This window comes from Oryx dammah, unplaced genomic scaffold (genome assembly GCF_014754425.2).
Source record: "Oryx dammah isolate SB20612 unplaced genomic scaffold, SCBI_Odam_1.1 HiC_scaffold_10, whole genome shotgun sequence".
In the NCBI taxonomy this organism is placed as follows: domain Eukaryota; kingdom Metazoa; phylum Chordata; class Mammalia; order Artiodactyla; family Bovidae; genus Oryx; species Oryx dammah.
Window position 1 is genome coordinate 26,648,334 of NW_024070194.1, and position 16,727 is coordinate 26,665,060.

General features: G+C 34.2%; 1 protein-coding gene and 1 non-coding gene across 2 annotated transcripts in view; both read right to left on the reverse strand.

Annotated features, from left to right (window-relative positions):
- The window catches only part of SYCP2 (synaptonemal complex protein 2), a 68,443-nt gene that overhangs the window by 9,928 nt on the left and 41,788 nt on the right, over positions 1-16,727 (reverse strand). Inside the window, exons 20-30 of the mRNA XM_040248707.1 lie at positions 11,445-11,572; positions 10,646-10,682; positions 7,986-8,056; positions 7,837-7,894; positions 7,345-7,400; positions 6,858-6,915; positions 6,200-6,371; positions 4,362-4,399; positions 3,728-3,898; positions 3,075-3,270; positions 1,753-1,949 (exon numbers count right to left, since the gene is read on the reverse strand). Coding sequence (XP_040104641.1) covers positions 1,753-1,949; positions 3,075-3,270; positions 3,728-3,898; positions 4,362-4,399; positions 6,200-6,371; positions 6,858-6,915; positions 7,345-7,400; positions 7,837-7,894; positions 7,986-8,056; positions 10,646-10,682; positions 11,445-11,572 — 1,182 coding nt within the window. The remainder of the gene's footprint in view (positions 1-1,752; positions 1,950-3,074; positions 3,271-3,727; positions 3,899-4,361; positions 4,400-6,199; positions 6,372-6,857; positions 6,916-7,344; positions 7,401-7,836; positions 7,895-7,985; positions 8,057-10,645; positions 10,683-11,444; positions 11,573-16,727) is intronic.
- On the reverse strand, positions 12,251-12,357 carry LOC120869622. The gene has a single exon (XR_005722590.1). It is a non-coding gene; the product is annotated as a U6 spliceosomal RNA (small nuclear RNA).

Here is a 16,727-nt window from a genome sequence, read left to right on the forward strand (position 1 = left end):
CAGCACTATTTGCAATAGCTAGAACATGGAAGCAACCTAGATGTTCATCGACAGATAAATAGGTAAATAAGTTTTGGTACATATACACAATGGAATATTACTCAGCCATAAAAGGAACACATTTGAGTCAGTTCTAATGAGGTGGATGAACCTAGAGCCTAGAAATAAGTCAGAGAAAGATAAATATTGTACACTAATGCATGTATATGGAATCTAGAAAGATGGTACTGAAGAATTTATTTTCAGGGCAGCAATGGAGACACAAACAGAGAACTTATGGACAAGGGGAGAGGGGAGGAGAGGGTGAGATGTATGGAGAGAGTAACATGGAAACTTACGTTACCATATGAAAAATAGATAGCTAATGTGAATTTGCTCTATGTCTCAGGAAACTCAACCAGGGGCTCTGTATCAACCTAGAGTGGTGGGATGAGGAAGGAGATGGGAGGGAGGTTCAAGAGGGAGGGGACATATGTATATCTATGGCTGATTTATGTTGAGGTCTGATAGAAAACAAAATTCTATAAATCAATTATCCTTTAGTTAAAAAATTAAAATATAAAAAAAAAAAACAAAAAACACTTGACTCAAAATCATGGGACAAAAGGCTGGCTGGCTTTTTCAGAGATTTTTAGATTGTGGCTATAGGTGTGCTGAACTTTCTTAATTCCATTTTTGTATACAGAGATTAGCACATATCAGGAGAATAATATATTTGAGTATTTACTATGTATCAGGTAATGGTTACATAATCAGTCTATTTAGTTTTTCATAGCCCTGTTCTACAGATGAGAAAATTGAGGTGCAGAGGGATTCATTAGCTTATAAAATGTTTCACAGCTAGCAAACAGTGGACTCAGTATTTAATGTAATTCTAATTCAGAACTTTCAGCTAGACTCAGTTATAATGAACTACATTATCTTGGCAATCAGTTCTGTAACTTTATTACTACTTCAAAATTCTCCAAATCAAGCCATCTATAAAACCTAAGCCAAAAAAAGGGTTGGAGGTGGTGGGGGGTGCACTGTAAACTGACACTGAAGTACAAACAACTTAAAAAAGAATTCAAACTATAAACTACTACTTGTAGACATTATATATTTAGCTACCCTCACTTTTTTGACCCATATTTGATCCCTATATCTAATGTCTTTTAAAAAGACTTGAATATATGTACATATTTTATCAATAAGAAATGGTACAAATAACAATATCAGTGGCAGAATAAAGAATTTTTCAATATACCATTAAGTTAATAGTCGTACTATTTAAAACTAATAGGTAAAGTTCCTCTATAAATCTTTAAAGCAAATGCTATGGTCATACTGTTTCAACTACATTCTTTGTCAACTTGTGATTTAGTAAGTAAAAGTTTACAGATTTTGAGTTTTGGTAAAATCTGAAAGAAGTGCCTGTGCTGCAGGAAGAAGCCTATTCCAGTCTAGGAAATGCAGTTCTGACATGTAGGCAAGCAAGTCATACCTCTTTGGAAGGGACTGTTTCTATTACAGAATTCTTATCAGTACTCCATAGTTCTCGTATCACTGCACTGTCCTTCTGAATATATCAGTCTATTAGTTCACTGAGGTTATTTTACTTATTGGTAAGTTCGTCTGTCCCCAAGACCAAACTCAGACCTTAAGTAGACAAGCACTGCGTATCTGATTAAGATTAGAGGCAAATGATTTATTTCCTTCAGGTATATCTGATAAAAAAAATATATATATATATATACACATTTTTTTTCTTACCAAAAAGAATGATTGTGCAACTGATGAACTTTCTTTTGTACACAGTAAAGTTTTATCACTGTTTTTGGATGACTTTATTGGACCTCCAACTCCACTGTTTAAGGATTCAGGTGATGAAGTTTTTGGATCAGGTGATACTGATTCTGCTACACAGTCACAATCCTGAGTAAAGTCCCTTTCTGTTATTTTCTCTACACCTATATTGCCTCACAAAATACAAACAAAAGAGATGACAGTTGACATCTTCAGAAATAGTATTAAATTCTAAAAATATAATAATTTAGCAAATTCCCAAATTTTAGCTATATTTAGAAAGATAAACTTTCAATATATCAAGATAAAATTATATGTAAAATATTTTATAAGACTTAAAAATTATTGCTCAATTTAAAACATAATTGTAAGAATAAGAACTTTCAAAACATTTTCAAAGAAAAATATCTATAGTATGGGCTGTACTATAATGATCAACCTAATTATTATCTTGAGTATTCTAACACCATAGGCAGTACTGAGATATTAAAGTCACAGAATTTTATGGTTAGAAATGGCTTGGGAAATCTAAATCTTTTATATGTGGATGAGAAAATTCATGACTGAAATAAGTCTTGGTATAAAGAATTCTCAGAAAGATAGTTTTCAGATCAAATCAGGGCATGTGCAACTGTCTTCTGAATGTGTGCTTGTCTGAGATGACAGTGGTCCTGAGCATTATGAAAACATTTTAGAAAAGAACAAAATAACTACTTTAGAGGAAATGTACATTAACTGGTATAAACCTTCCATTTTAGCAAAAATGACACTTAGAAATGCTTTAAAATATCCATAAAGGAAAAAGATATTAAAACTAGGTATTTATTTTTATAGTTTCTATACTGAAAATAATATACCTATGTCAGAGCTCCAAAGAAAACTTTTTTCTTTGCCAGTTATTTTTAAATAAAAGCAAAGCCTCAATTGTTTATGAAGATAATCCACTGTGAGTCTACAGAATCAACATGATATTCCTTGGGGACTTTTGTCAATGAAATATAAAAATGAGAAAACAGAAAGCCCCATCATTCTTTCCATTTTATCTGGAAAAAGTATTTGGTCTTTAACTTCCTAACTTCAGTGTCACAGTAATATTGTTGCCAACTAGCCTTAGCAAGACCAAGTTACTTACTAGTTAACTAACATAAAAATGAAGTTTTGACTACTAAAAATCTTAAATATACCCCTCAAAATTAGTCTTCAAATTGTGTTTTCACATAGAGATATAATATAGAAATGGCTTAGGAAATCATCTAAATATTCAACTAGAAGAAAAAAATGATACTGACATCTCATTACTTCTATAGATGGTGGACTCCCAGATAAAGACATAGGAGATGGGTCAAGACTATTATCTCTTCCAGCATCTTTCAGGAGAGATGAGATTTTCCATTCTTTTGATACATCCTTTTGTGTTTTGGCAGAGAAGGAATTCTGCTGTTTCTTAGGCAGTTTCATGGTTTTGCTTCTGGAATGAACCTTCTCCTAAAAATATTGATAACTTTCAAATTATTCATGAATGCAAATGATATACATAAAACAATTTAAATTACATTGAAATATTTATAAAATGCCTTATTTCACTACATACAGGTATAACAGGGGCCTCAACATGAGTAGTGAAGACTTTCTAATATACTAGAAAGCATATGACAAATTCACAGGAGAGACTATGAGAGACCATAAATATCCTAACAGATACAAATAAAACGCTATAATAGTTCAAAGAAAATGATTTCCAGTTTAGGGAAATCAGAGTTCCCATATTTCACTTACGATTTTAGAATTCAAAATTGTTTACAATTGTTATCAATTTGTGTTTTCTCACATAGGTTAAATCTTAAAAAGAAGTGACAAGATAAATCTGACATTCTTACAAAAATATATATTTAATATTTTTAAAGGGTCTTAGAAGCTACTAATTTGAATTGTATCTATTTACCTGTACTAGAACTTTTTCTTTAAATGAACATGAAAATTCTTGTTCACCCTCTGATTCTGAATTTGAGAGGTCTTTATAATTTTTTTTGGTTTTTGCTGCTCTTCGTGGAAGTCTGGTTCTCCCATATGCAACTGTCTCATCTACCTTTTTGGTAATGATTCTGTTGGATGTCTTTAGAAGAAAAATTCCTGAGTATATTAGATCAATATTTTGAGATACAAGCTATTTGCTATAAAACTGACACTATGACAAAATCTATATGAATATTTGTAGGAATAAAAAGATTCTTGATTAATACTTTTAAAATGACTGGATTTTCTCTTTTCATTTAAAATATATTCTTTATCAACTTTTTATCTGAATAATTAAAGTTCTGTAAGGTCTGATATATATTATGTAACTTAAGAGAGAAAGGAAAAGCTGTCAAAAATATCTGTAACCACAGAGTAAAACAGACTTAAAACAACATGATTCAAAAAGGCAGAAGTAAGTGTGCAAAGCTTGGAACAATGAAAGGAAACAAGGAACAGATACCAAAGATAAAATTATGAGATGAAAAATTATATTTTTTCATTACAAGGAGAAAAATATATAATTTTAAAGGGATTTTCCAACACAGATTTCCTGGTTTTACCATTTTAGATCTTGGTTGTGCCCTTTCCAAAGATGGTCCTGCAATTCAAGAAAATAAGGGTAAATTTTTCAAACAGACAAGGATTGACATTAAATATTGTTAGAATATGTCTGTAAATAAGTTAAAATCATAAAAATAAGAATGTACCTTCAAATGCATTCAAAAATTTAAGTATAATTTGGTACAATATGAATTACCAACTTCTCTTCTCCTTTATATTATGGATTTTTAAAGAAAAGAATACGTAACATACACTATAAAGTCAATACCCATGAATTTACTGTTCCATTTAGGAACTAGATTACGAATAATACTCAATCTACTTTGTGTACTACCTTATAAGACCCTGTATAGCCTACAGCCCTTCTGCCAAAGGCCATCACTATCCTTAAAACTGTTTCTTAGTCACTTGACCTTACAGTTTTACTTCACAGATATATATCCCTAAACAATACAAAATAGTCATGTCATGTAATATACTATGATTTGCTTTATTTTTCACCCATCATTATGTTTCTAAGATTTACCCATATTATTGAGAATTGCCTCAGTCCCTATTTCCTTTTTTGATTTCTAGCACAAGTTCAACTTTCTAAATATTCACTGAAGCCTTAAGAATTGGGATAATCCAAGCCAAGGAAATAATGAAATTCTGCAAGAAAGGTCCTCCAATCCTGGCAACAAGCCAGCTTATACATATTGGCTTGTCATTCAGGTACATAAACAAAACAACTCACTCAGAAGTGTTCAATTTTAACAGTATTTACTGATTACAGTATCCTAACCTTTAATAACTCCCCAAGATTTCTAGTCTATGTTATAAATATCTTTACTTACACATCTTCCCACCAGACAATAGCTCCTGACTATATAATCTTACCATGTTTCTCCTTGGCTTGTAACACACTGCTTCTAAGTCCACACACTGTGACTAGAGCCAGCAGCATTTTTCAATATTTTCCCACAAGCCTGACCTACATTTCAACTACTCTGACAATGCACTTTCTGTGTACACTGTACTATTTCATACTGTCTCATAAATGTGATAATCTTATTGCTTCTCTTCCTTATGAATATGATTGAACTCTCATCTCTTCTAAATTCAGCACATTTCTAAACATATGCCAAAGTTCATTCCTATTTCCTCTTTTTACTTCTTTGTAAGCCATCATTCCCTCCCTCAACTCCCACAGGTCACTAACAGTTATTTTTATCCTGAAATAAAAATTGATTCCCTTAAAATAAATATAAACTTAAAAGCTTAGTTATACTACCTTCTTTTAAAAATGGAATATATGAAGTCTTTGTGGTTTAGAAAATACTGAAATAGATGTTAAGCTACGAAAATGGATATTATGTCTAGCCAAAAATGTATACCTCAAACACTTATCCAACTACTTCAAGAAATTCACTAAAAGAAATAGAAGATTTATGCCAGGAAAACATTTTGTCAAAGATTTAGACACAAAAATGTCTGCAATAAAATTATTTTCCTTTCAATAAATTTTTATTGCATCTCTATAAATTCCTAAAATGTATGTGTGTTGGATATAGCCGGGGGTGGGGTGCTGTCCAAAGTTTGATTTTGTTTAGGGTGCTGGTCTCATGAATATTTAATACATTAAATAACTGAAGAACAGGCCATGAGTAGATGAACAATTAGAGTGTGTCATGAACCAAAGATTACAATAAGCCATATTTTGTGTCCCTAAGATCCCAATAAAAAGATTTAAATATAACCACAGTACCCAAAATCGTAAAACAAGAAGAAAAATCGTTGTAGTGTTTTGGTGTATCTCATTCATAAGGGTAGGCAATTATAAAAAGTGATTTCTTACTTGATTTCTTCCCACTTTTATGTTTTTTCACATTTTTATTTCTGCTGTAGTCCATCATCAGTGGTTTTGATTTTGGTTCTCTTAGCCAGCTAATATCAGTCTTGCTGTCATCACATCTATATTCTGTGTCACTATCACTAAAGGGATTTTTCTTTTTACAATCTGATCCAATCTATATTAAAAAAAAACAATCCTTATAATAGATGAAGTAATCTGGCTTGTTATATGTCATACAAAGCAAGTTAAGCAAAAAAAACAAAACAAAACAAAAAAACCTACCAATAAACTCAGAAAAACTAGTTCTTCATTATTTTAGCATGCTAAATAATCCATTTGGCATTAAGGACCTATCCAATACACTCTAAAATCTAGATCAGAGACTGATGTATTTTGCTGTCCATGTTATTAATTAAAAGTTAAATCAAAACAGCTTACTTCCACAAAGACAAATAGAATTGTCATATCATCTATTACTAATGATTACAAATAGCTCAGAGACCATAAGAAAAGATATAACAGGAACATGGATAATCTCTCCAAAGTAAAAAAAAAAAGTGATCCTAATATTTTTGTATTCCAGTTCTGTGATAATCTTTGGCACTGAAAAATTATTAAAAACAAATATTGATTTAATAGATACATTAGGATATTAACTTACTCTTTTATCTTTTGCTTTGAGAGAAGGTTCAAGTTCATCATGATTCCTTAAACCTACCCTTAAACAAAAACATGCATTAATTTTAATCTTAATTACTCATTTTTTTAAGGTAGCATGTGAGTGGACAGTTATACCTGTTTTCTTAGAGTCTTCTGCCTTAACTCTTTCACTAACTCCCTATATAATTATGCCCAAGTCACTTACTCTCTGACCTCAATTATTTACTAATTAGCAAGGTTAGATGAAAAGACTACTAAGTCCTTTCAGCTTACAACTAATATTAAAAGTGTACAGACTGCATATTAATTTCAGAAGTAAATGCTAAAATAATAGAATCATAGTAGGAGTAGTCAGGACAGTAGCATGTTATTCACTCTTTTGATATATTAAAATGTCTCAGAAAACTAGAAGGAAATATTTAAGAAAAAGAACAATTGAGGAAACTGTATTTTAAACTGACCCATCTAATTATAATAAAAATACCTACAATGTTATTGAACTATCCACGCAGGCTTCTCTAGCTGTAGCTTGAAATTCTTGCATCTATATTGTGAATAAGCATTAAAAAATTTTTTCTTAGTGTTAAAAGGTAAACAACAAAAGAAATTAACAAAAATCTCATTTCTATCACTTCATATGAGACAAAATCCTACTAAAATATTTTTATATTTAAGAAGAAAGCTAATAATATAAACTATATTAAAAACAAGAGTAGTAATTTTAAATCTTGCATCAGGAAGGAAACTGACTTTCTTGTTGCCCCAATTACTCATTTCTCTCTACTTCAGTCCAAAAGGTTTGAAAGAAAATCAAAAATACCTAGGTTGGTACCAAATAAATTTAAAAAAAATTAATAATATACTTTAAAGCAAATATATGTATAAGAGGGTGGAAATCAGAAAACATACTCTAATAATTGTATGGTAAATATAAAATAAATACTGAATAAATACAAAATAACTTCTGATTTCTAGCTTACTCCAAGTTTAATAACAGGCTCATCAGCTCCACTCAAATTAAAATTGTAAACATCATCCCTGTAAAAATGAAGAGAAACATTAACTCCATTATACAGTAAAATTTTTCTTCAAATGTGAAAACTTTTAAGATTTATGAAAAATTACTTACAATGGGCATTCTGAAGTAACATTAACAAAAGTAGTCTTCAGTTGTCTATAACTTTTTTTCTGAACCTTCTCCTAAATACAAAGAAATTAGCATAAAACCATTCATACTTGCACCTTGCTTGTCAAACAGCATATACAACTAAACTTTCATATATTATTCTAATGGTGTTTTCATTAATATAAATTTTACATTTGTGATAGTTTCTTTAATTATCCGCACTTTATATATATAATGATATATAAAAAGACAACCAACAAGCACCTGCTATATAGCAGGCACAGGGAACTATATTCAATATCCTGCAATAATCTATAATGGAGAACAATCTGAAAAAGAGAGTGTGTGTGTGTGTGTGTGTGTGTCTGTGTCTGTGTGTGTGTGTGTCTGTGTGTGTGTCTGTGTGTGTGTGTCTGTGTCTGTGTGTGTCTGTGTCTGTGTGTGTCTGTGTGTGTGTGTGTACTACATGTAACTTTGCTGTATACCTAAAATTAACACCACATTGTAAATTACCTATGCTGCTGCTAAGTCGTTTCAGTGGTGTCCGACTCTGTGAGACCCCATAGACGGCAGCCCACCAGGCTCCCCCGTCCCTGGGATTCTCCAGGCAAGAACACTGGAGTGGGTTGCCATTTCCTTCTCCAATGCATGAAAGTGAAAAGTGAAAGTGAAGTTGCTCAGTCATGTCCGACTAGTAGCGACCCCATGGACTGCATACTGCAATTAAAAATGAATAAAGGGAAAAAAAGAATAATACCACCAATCTCAGAGTTTTACAAAAATAAAGTAAATGTATACGAAAAAAAAAATTGAAGACTTAAGTACTAAGAACATAATAGAAAGTATTATAAATCAAATACAAAATTAATATCCTTATATCTTTAATATTTATTGACATTATTGTACATAGGTAAATGACCTCACTGGTATCCTGAATTCAGTGATTCTAGGATTACAGAACAAGCATGCTTCTACTCTCCTCCCCCACCCCCCCGCCCACCCCTCCCGAGAATCTCATTTGCTTTAACTGTTAAATAAAAAAACTTTGGGAGAGGCTAAGATTTATGCAAAATCTCAGGTGAATTACTCAAAACTGTATCAGCCAACTATTAATAGTATTATTAGGGAAAAATGTATGTAAATTTACTCCTATAGCCTACTGCTCAAAGTATATTCAATATGATCAAAAAGTAAGCACAAAAGAAGTAAAATAAAATCTCAACACATTTAAGTAATTATATTATTGACATAATTTAAGTATATCACTAAATGACTGATTACTGATCAGAAATAATGTCTAATTTAATATCTGGAAGTTGGAAATATTAAAACTAAAATATTCATTTTAGTTGTGATTCCTCTTCAATTTTATTTATTTTGGCTATTTTATAATAATTTGCATTATTCCAGAAAGTTTATCCTTCAATATTTTACTCTTTTAATTACTTATCTGGCTTAAACTTTCCAAAATGACTTTTACCAGTGTTTAGATATATTTGCTCAATTCATCTTTTGCAGGTCAGTTTTTGCTAGGTATTACACAAGATACAAAAATAAGCAACCGTATTAAAGAAAGTACAAATGTGAGCAAAGATCTTACTTATACAGGATACAAAGATGATTCTAAACAGTTACATTCTAGAAGACAGAAGAGAGAAAGAAAAAACTGCAACAGTGATTAAAATATCAAAAAAAGGGACAACACCACTGCTGCACAGATTCAGAATTCTCGCCCATTTGGATTTTGAGTTAGGGCACCTTAGAAAGTTTTCATGGAGAAGGCAGACTCTGAAGCAAGGTCTGCAAGGAGGAATAAAGTTCTGACGCTGAGAAAAGAGGTTTAAGAACCTGGTGACTCACTTCAAAGTTCTTTCCAAAGGGGGAAGAAAAAGAATAAACACAGAAAAGGCACTTCAGGGAATCTTATTCTGTTTCAGCTAAACAAGACATGTCTAGGACTAATATTGTCAAGTAATTCAGACTTTTAAGAGGTCTAGGGGCCAGCTTAGGTCTCCACCTAATTCAACAAGCAACAGAGACCAAAGAAAGATTTTTGAATAAGAGAAAGACATGACTGAAGCTGTGTGCTTTGGAAAGTAAAAAAGCTAGTACTGAGGGTAATGAATGGATTGGCACAGAGAAAATATTAGCAATAAAAAGAATTGCATAAAGCTAGGAATTAGAAATAAAAAAAACAAACTGGAGTTGGCATGGTCTGGAGAAGGAAGATTCAAGAGGAAATTACAGAAGGAGAATCTCAAAACTTAAAATTAAGTGGAGATAACTGAGGAATAAATCAAAGATAACTGATATTTTAAACCTGGTTGAAGAGTAAATGCTTCCAACAAAAATATGGACTTCAGAATAATCTTATTGTCAGGAGAGATAGGATGAGCTAGGAAAAAAAAAAATGGTCTGAATCATGTACCAAAAAGTAAAAATATCACACATATATTTTTAAAGAAGCATTTTCTTTGAAAAGCAGAACAGAAGTTTAGGGGGCTATCTTGAGTACTTGACACTAAACTTGTCAGTTGTTTAATCTGTCTTTCAATATGGTGAAAACATCAAATCTACGTCTATCCTACTACTACTTTACTGTAAAGTTAAATTATCATTGTCTTTGACTATACGTTTGGTGTAATTAAATAAATGAAACTTACCTTACCAAGCTGTAGATCTGATTTGTTTGAAAAACCACTATAAAAAAAGGTTTTGTCAGTTAAAAAGGCAATTAAAATGTCAGTAGAATGTATTTCATAAAAGCCATTTTCTATAAGGTAAAACATATTTGGGTCACTAAGTCTATATTTAATATGCTACAAATATCTGAAATGTGACAGTACTAGTCTGATACCTTTGCAACTTCAGCCATACTTAACTAACAGCAACAATAATAGAATCTAAGCTGAATCACTCATGCAGCAGGAGGTGCCAGGCAATTTAAAATGAATGGTTCTGCCATAAGACTAATTTTTTCCATGCCATATAAAGCCAAAATTACTTTAAACATGAACCAACCACCTGGAAGACTGTAAAGAAATATTTTATAATAAAATAAAACTTTCAAAAGGACTGCAAACAAGGAATACATCATTTGCTATATAAAATAACTCATTTTAGCTCATTTAAGTTTGGTATATTCTTCAGCAATATATTTAAATATATTTAGTTTTATTCATCATAGACTCAATAAGTAAAATTTCTAAAATGTCTATATCCTAAAGATTTCTGAAATGGTATGCTGCATCAATGTTATATTCTTAAATGACTACTTCTAATTTTAGTTCCCTTTCTATATAATATAAGCAGATACTATTTATAAAAGTAAATAAGTACCTGTGTTTTCAAATGGAAAGTTACATTACCTGCAAGTATGTTTAAAACTAACCTTAAAACTATGTAAAATAATTTAGTTGTATGTGTCAGGAAAATATTCATTTCTAAAGTTTAAGAGCATACCTGTCAATCAAAGACTCCTTTGATTTTCTTGCAGACTGTATGCTGTCCTTTGGCTGGTATCGCTTATTAATTTGGTTTATCAAAGATTCTGCTGCATCAGTAAATCCTTTCCCTTTTGATTTTTCTCTCTGAAATAATTTATAAGTTACTTAAAAACTCTACCAGTTAACCTTCAATGGGAAAAAAAAAAAAAGGCTGAAAAGAAAATTTAAGAAAAATCTGGTTCATTAAATAACTACAAAGAGGAATAAAAGGGGTCAGAAATTTATTGTTTTAAAAAAATTATTTAATAAATTTTGGTTTTGTTAGGCACTAAAACAACCTAGGATAAAGTCTTTTAACATATAGAACTGTGCAGAGTGCTTGGTAGCAGTTAAAAAAATGTTTCTATCCATGCAGGGAAAACTGTAAAAAACTGAAAGAAACCAAGAGTTGGTTCTTTGAAATGATCAATAAAATTGATAAGCCTCTGGCCAAATAAGAAAAAAAGAGAAAAAAGAATTTACTAATATCAGAAATGAGAGGCAATCACATGGATAATAAATCACAAGGCTAATAAAAAAGTATTATGAACAACTCTATGTTAATGAATTTGATAACCCAAACTGACCAATTCCTTTTTTTTTTTTTTTTTCGGTGTTCTTTTCCATTGCAATTTTTTTTTTTTTACTTTTTTTTAAAATTTATTTATTTATTTTTAATTTTTACTTTACAATTCTGTATTGGTTTTGGCATAGATTGACATGAATCCACCACAGGTGTACATGCGTTCCCAAACATGAGCCCCCCTCCCACCCCCCTCCCCAAAAAATATGGAACGCTTCACGAATTTGCGTGTCATCCTTGCGCAGGGGCCATGCTAATCTTCTCTGTATCGTTCCAATTTTAGTATATGTGCTGCCGAAGCGAGCACTGACCAATTCCTTGAAAGATAAGTTTTACCAAAACTCACAGAGAGAAATAAATTACCTGAATAGGCCTAATCTATTAAAAACAGTGAATCAATAATTAATACCTGCCAAAATAGAGAGCAACAAGCCAATGGGTTCACCTTTGGATTTTATTGAACATTTAAGGAAGAATCGTAATTTTTCACAAACTTTCAGAAGATAGAACCAGAGGGAGTACTTCTTAGCTCACTGTATGAAACCAATATACCCTAGTACCAAAATCAAAGAACTTACAAGAAAGGGAAACTACAGGCTAGCATCTTTTATAAACATAGGTACAAAAAGCCTCAACAAAGTTTAGCAAATTGAATCCAACAATGTAGAAAAAAAATTATGTACCACAACCAAGTGGATTTAATTTCAGGTATGTGATGTTGATTCAACATTTGAAAATCAACTAATATAAGCCATGCTAAGTAAGAAACATAATAAGATCATATCAATAGATCAAAAGCATTTGACAAAATCCAATATCCACTCACAATAACAATTCTCAGTAAACTAGGAATGGAGGGGAATGTCCTCAACTTGATAAAGAACATCTAAAAAAAATTATGGCTAACATTACAACTTAAAGAAGAGAAACTAGATATTTTCCCACTGATAAGAGAAACAAGGAAAGATCTCTGCTGTCTCCACTCCTATTAAACATCATTCTAGAAGTCTTACAAAATGCCCTAGAATAGGAAAAGGAAATATACTACATACATACTGGGAAGACTTGGATTACTGTGATATTGAATGGTTTGCCTTGGAAACGAACAGAGATCATTCTGTCGTTTTTGAGATTGCATCCAAGTACTGCATTTCAGACTCTCTCCTTGACCACGATGGCTACTCCATTTCGTCTAAGGGATTCCTGCCCGCAGGAGTAGATATAATGGTCATCTGAGTTAAATTCACCCATTCCAGTCCATTTTAGTTCACGGATTCCTAGAATGTCGACGTTCACCCTTGTCATCTCTTGTATGACCACTTCCAATTTGCCTTGGTTCATGGACCTGACATTCCAGGTTCCTATGCAATACTGCTCTTTATAGCATCAGACCTTGCTTCTATCACCAGTCACATCCACAACTGGGTATTGTTTTTGCTTTGGCTCCATCCCTTCATTCTTTCTGAAGTTAATTCTCCACTGATCTCCAGTAGCATATTGGGCACCTACTGACCCTGGGGAGTTCCTCTTTCAGTATCCTATCATTTTGCCTTTTCATACTGTTCATGGGGTTCTCAAGGCAAGAATACTGACGTGGTTTGCCATTCCCTTCTCCAGTGGACCACATTCTGTCAGACCTCTCCACCATGACCCACCCGTTTTGGGTGGCCCCACTGGCATGGCTTAGTTTCATTGAGTTAGACAAGGCTGTGGCCCTAGTGTGATTAGACTGACTAGTTTTCTGTGATTATGGTTTCAGTGTGTCTGCCCTCTGATGCCCTCCTGCAACACCTATCGTCTTACTTGGGTTTCTCTTATCTTGGACGTGGGCTATCTCTTCATGGCTGCTCCAGCAAAGCACAGCCACTGCTCCTTACCTTGGATGAGAGGTATCTCCTCACCGCCACCCTTCCTGACCTTGAACATGGAATAGCTCCTCTAGGCCCTCCTGCGCCCACACAGCCACCACTCCTTGGACGTGGGGTAGCTCCTCCCGGCCGCCACCCCTGACCTCGGAGGTGGGGTAGCTCCTCTTGGCCATTCCTGTGTCGTCGCAGCCTGGCACTCTCGGCCGCTGCCCCTGAACTCAGCTGCCCCTTGGGCATGGGGTCCTCCTGGCTTCTGCCCATCCTCTCAGCTATGTGCGCCGGTTGCAGCCACCCACGCTAATCCAAGTCTATGCCCCAACCAGTAACACTGAAGAAGCTGAACGGTTCTCTGAAGACCTACAAGATCTTTTATAACTAACACCCAAAAAAGATGTCCTTTTCATTATAGGGGACTGGAATGCAAAAGTAGGAAGTCAAGAAACACCTGGAGTAACAGGCAAATTTGGCCTTGGAATACAGAATGAAGCAGGGCAAAGACTAATAGAGTTTTGCCAAGAAAATGCACTGGTCATAGCAAACACCCTCTTCCAACAACACAAGAGAAGACTCTACACATGGACATCACTAGATGGTCAACATCAAAATCAGACTGATTATATTCTTTGCAGCCAAAGATGGAGAAGCTCTATACAGTCAACAAAAACAAGACCGGGAGCTGACTATGGCTCAGATCGTGAACTCCTTATTGCCAAATTCAGACTTAAATTGAAGAAAGTAGGAAAAACCACTAGACCATTCAGGTATGACCTAAATTAAATCCCTTATGATTATACAGTGGAAGTGAGGAATAGATTTAAGAGCCTAGATCTGATAGATAGAGTGCCTGATGAACTATGGAATGAGGTTCGTGACACTGTACAGGAGACAGGGATCAAGACCATCCCTATGGAAAAGAAATGCAAAAAAGCAAAATGGCTGTCTGGGGAGGCCAAACAAATAGCTGTGAAAAGAAAAGGGAAAAGCAAAGGAGAAAAGGAAAGATATAAGCATCTGAATGCAGAGTTCCAAAGGATAGCAAGAGATAAGAAAGCCTTCTTCAGTGATCAATGCAAAGAAAGAGAGGAAAACAACAAAATGGGAAAGACTAGAGATCTCTTCAAGAAAATTAGAGAAACCAAGGGAACATTTCATGCAAAGATGGGCTCAATAAAGGACAGAAATGGTATGGACCTAACAGAAGCAGAAGATATTAAGAAGAGGTGGCAAGAATACACAGAAGAACTGTACAGAAAAGATCTTAAAGACCAAGATAATCACGATGGTGTGATCACTTATCTAGAGCCAGACATCCTGGAATGTGAAGTCAAGTGGGCCTTAGAAAGCATCACTACCAACAAAGCTAGTGGAGGTGATGGAATTACAGTGGAGCTATTTCAAATGCTGAAAGATGTGAAAATGCTGCACTCAATATGCCAGCAAATTTGGAAAACTCAGCAGTGGCCACAGGACTGGAAAAGGTCAGTTTTCATTCCAATCCCAAAGAAAGGCAATGCCAAAGAATGCTTAAACTATCGCACAATTGCACTCATCTCACACGCTAGTAAAGTAATGCTCAAAATTCTCCAAGCCAGGCTTCAACAATATGTGAACCGTGAACTTCCAGATGTTCAAGCTGGTTTTAGAAAAGGCAGAGGAACCAGAGATCAAATTGCCAACATCCGCTGGATCATCGAAAAAGCAAGAGAGTTCCAGAAAAACATCTATTTTGCTTTAATGACTATGCCAAAGCCTTTGACTGTGTGGATCACAATAAACTCTGGAAAATTCTGAAAGAGATGGGAATACCAGACCTGCCTCTTGAGAAACCTATATGCAGGTCAGGAAGCAACAGTTAGAACTGGACATGGAACAACAGACTGGTTCCAAATAGGAAAAGGAGTACATCAAGGCTGTATATGGTCACCCTGCTTATTTAACTTCTATGCAGAGTACATCATGAGAAACGCTGGGCTGGAAGAAGCACAAGCTGGAATCAAGATTGCTGGAAGAAATATCAATAACCTCAGATATGTAGATGACACCACCCTTATGGCAAAGTGAAGAGGAACTAAAAAGCCTCTTGATGAAAGTGAAAGTGGAGAGTGAAAAAGTTGGCTTAAAGCTCAACATTCAGAAAACGAAGATCATGGCATCCGGTCCCATCACTTCATGGGAAATAGATGGGGAAACAGTGTCAGACTTTATTTTTTTGGTCTCCAACATCACTGCCTATGGTGACTGCAGCCATGAAATTAAAAGAAGCTTACTCCTTGGAAAAAAAGTTATGACCAACCTAGATAGCATATTGAAAAGCAGAGACATTACTTCGCCAACAAAGGTCCATCTAGTCAAGGCTATGGTTTTTCCTGTGGTCATGTATGGATGTGAGAGTTGGACTGTGAAGAAAGCTGAGCACCCAAGAATTGATGCTTTTGAACTGTGGTGTTGGAGAAGACACTTGAGAGTCCCTTGGACTACAAGGAGATCCAACCAGTCCATTCTGAAGGAGATCAGCCCTGGGATTTCTTTGGAAGGAATGATGCTAAACCTGAAACTCCAGTACTCTGACCACCTCATGTGAAGAGTTGACTCATTGCAAAAGACTCTAATGCTGGGAGGGACTGGGGGCAGGAGAAGAAGGGTACGACAGAGGATGAGATGGCTGGATGGCATCACTGACTCAATGGACGTGAGTCTGAGTGAATTCCGGGAGTCAGTGATGGACAGGGAGGCCTGGCATGCTGCGATTCATGGGGTCGCAAAGAGTCAGACACGAATGAATGACTGAACTGGACTGAACTGAACTACC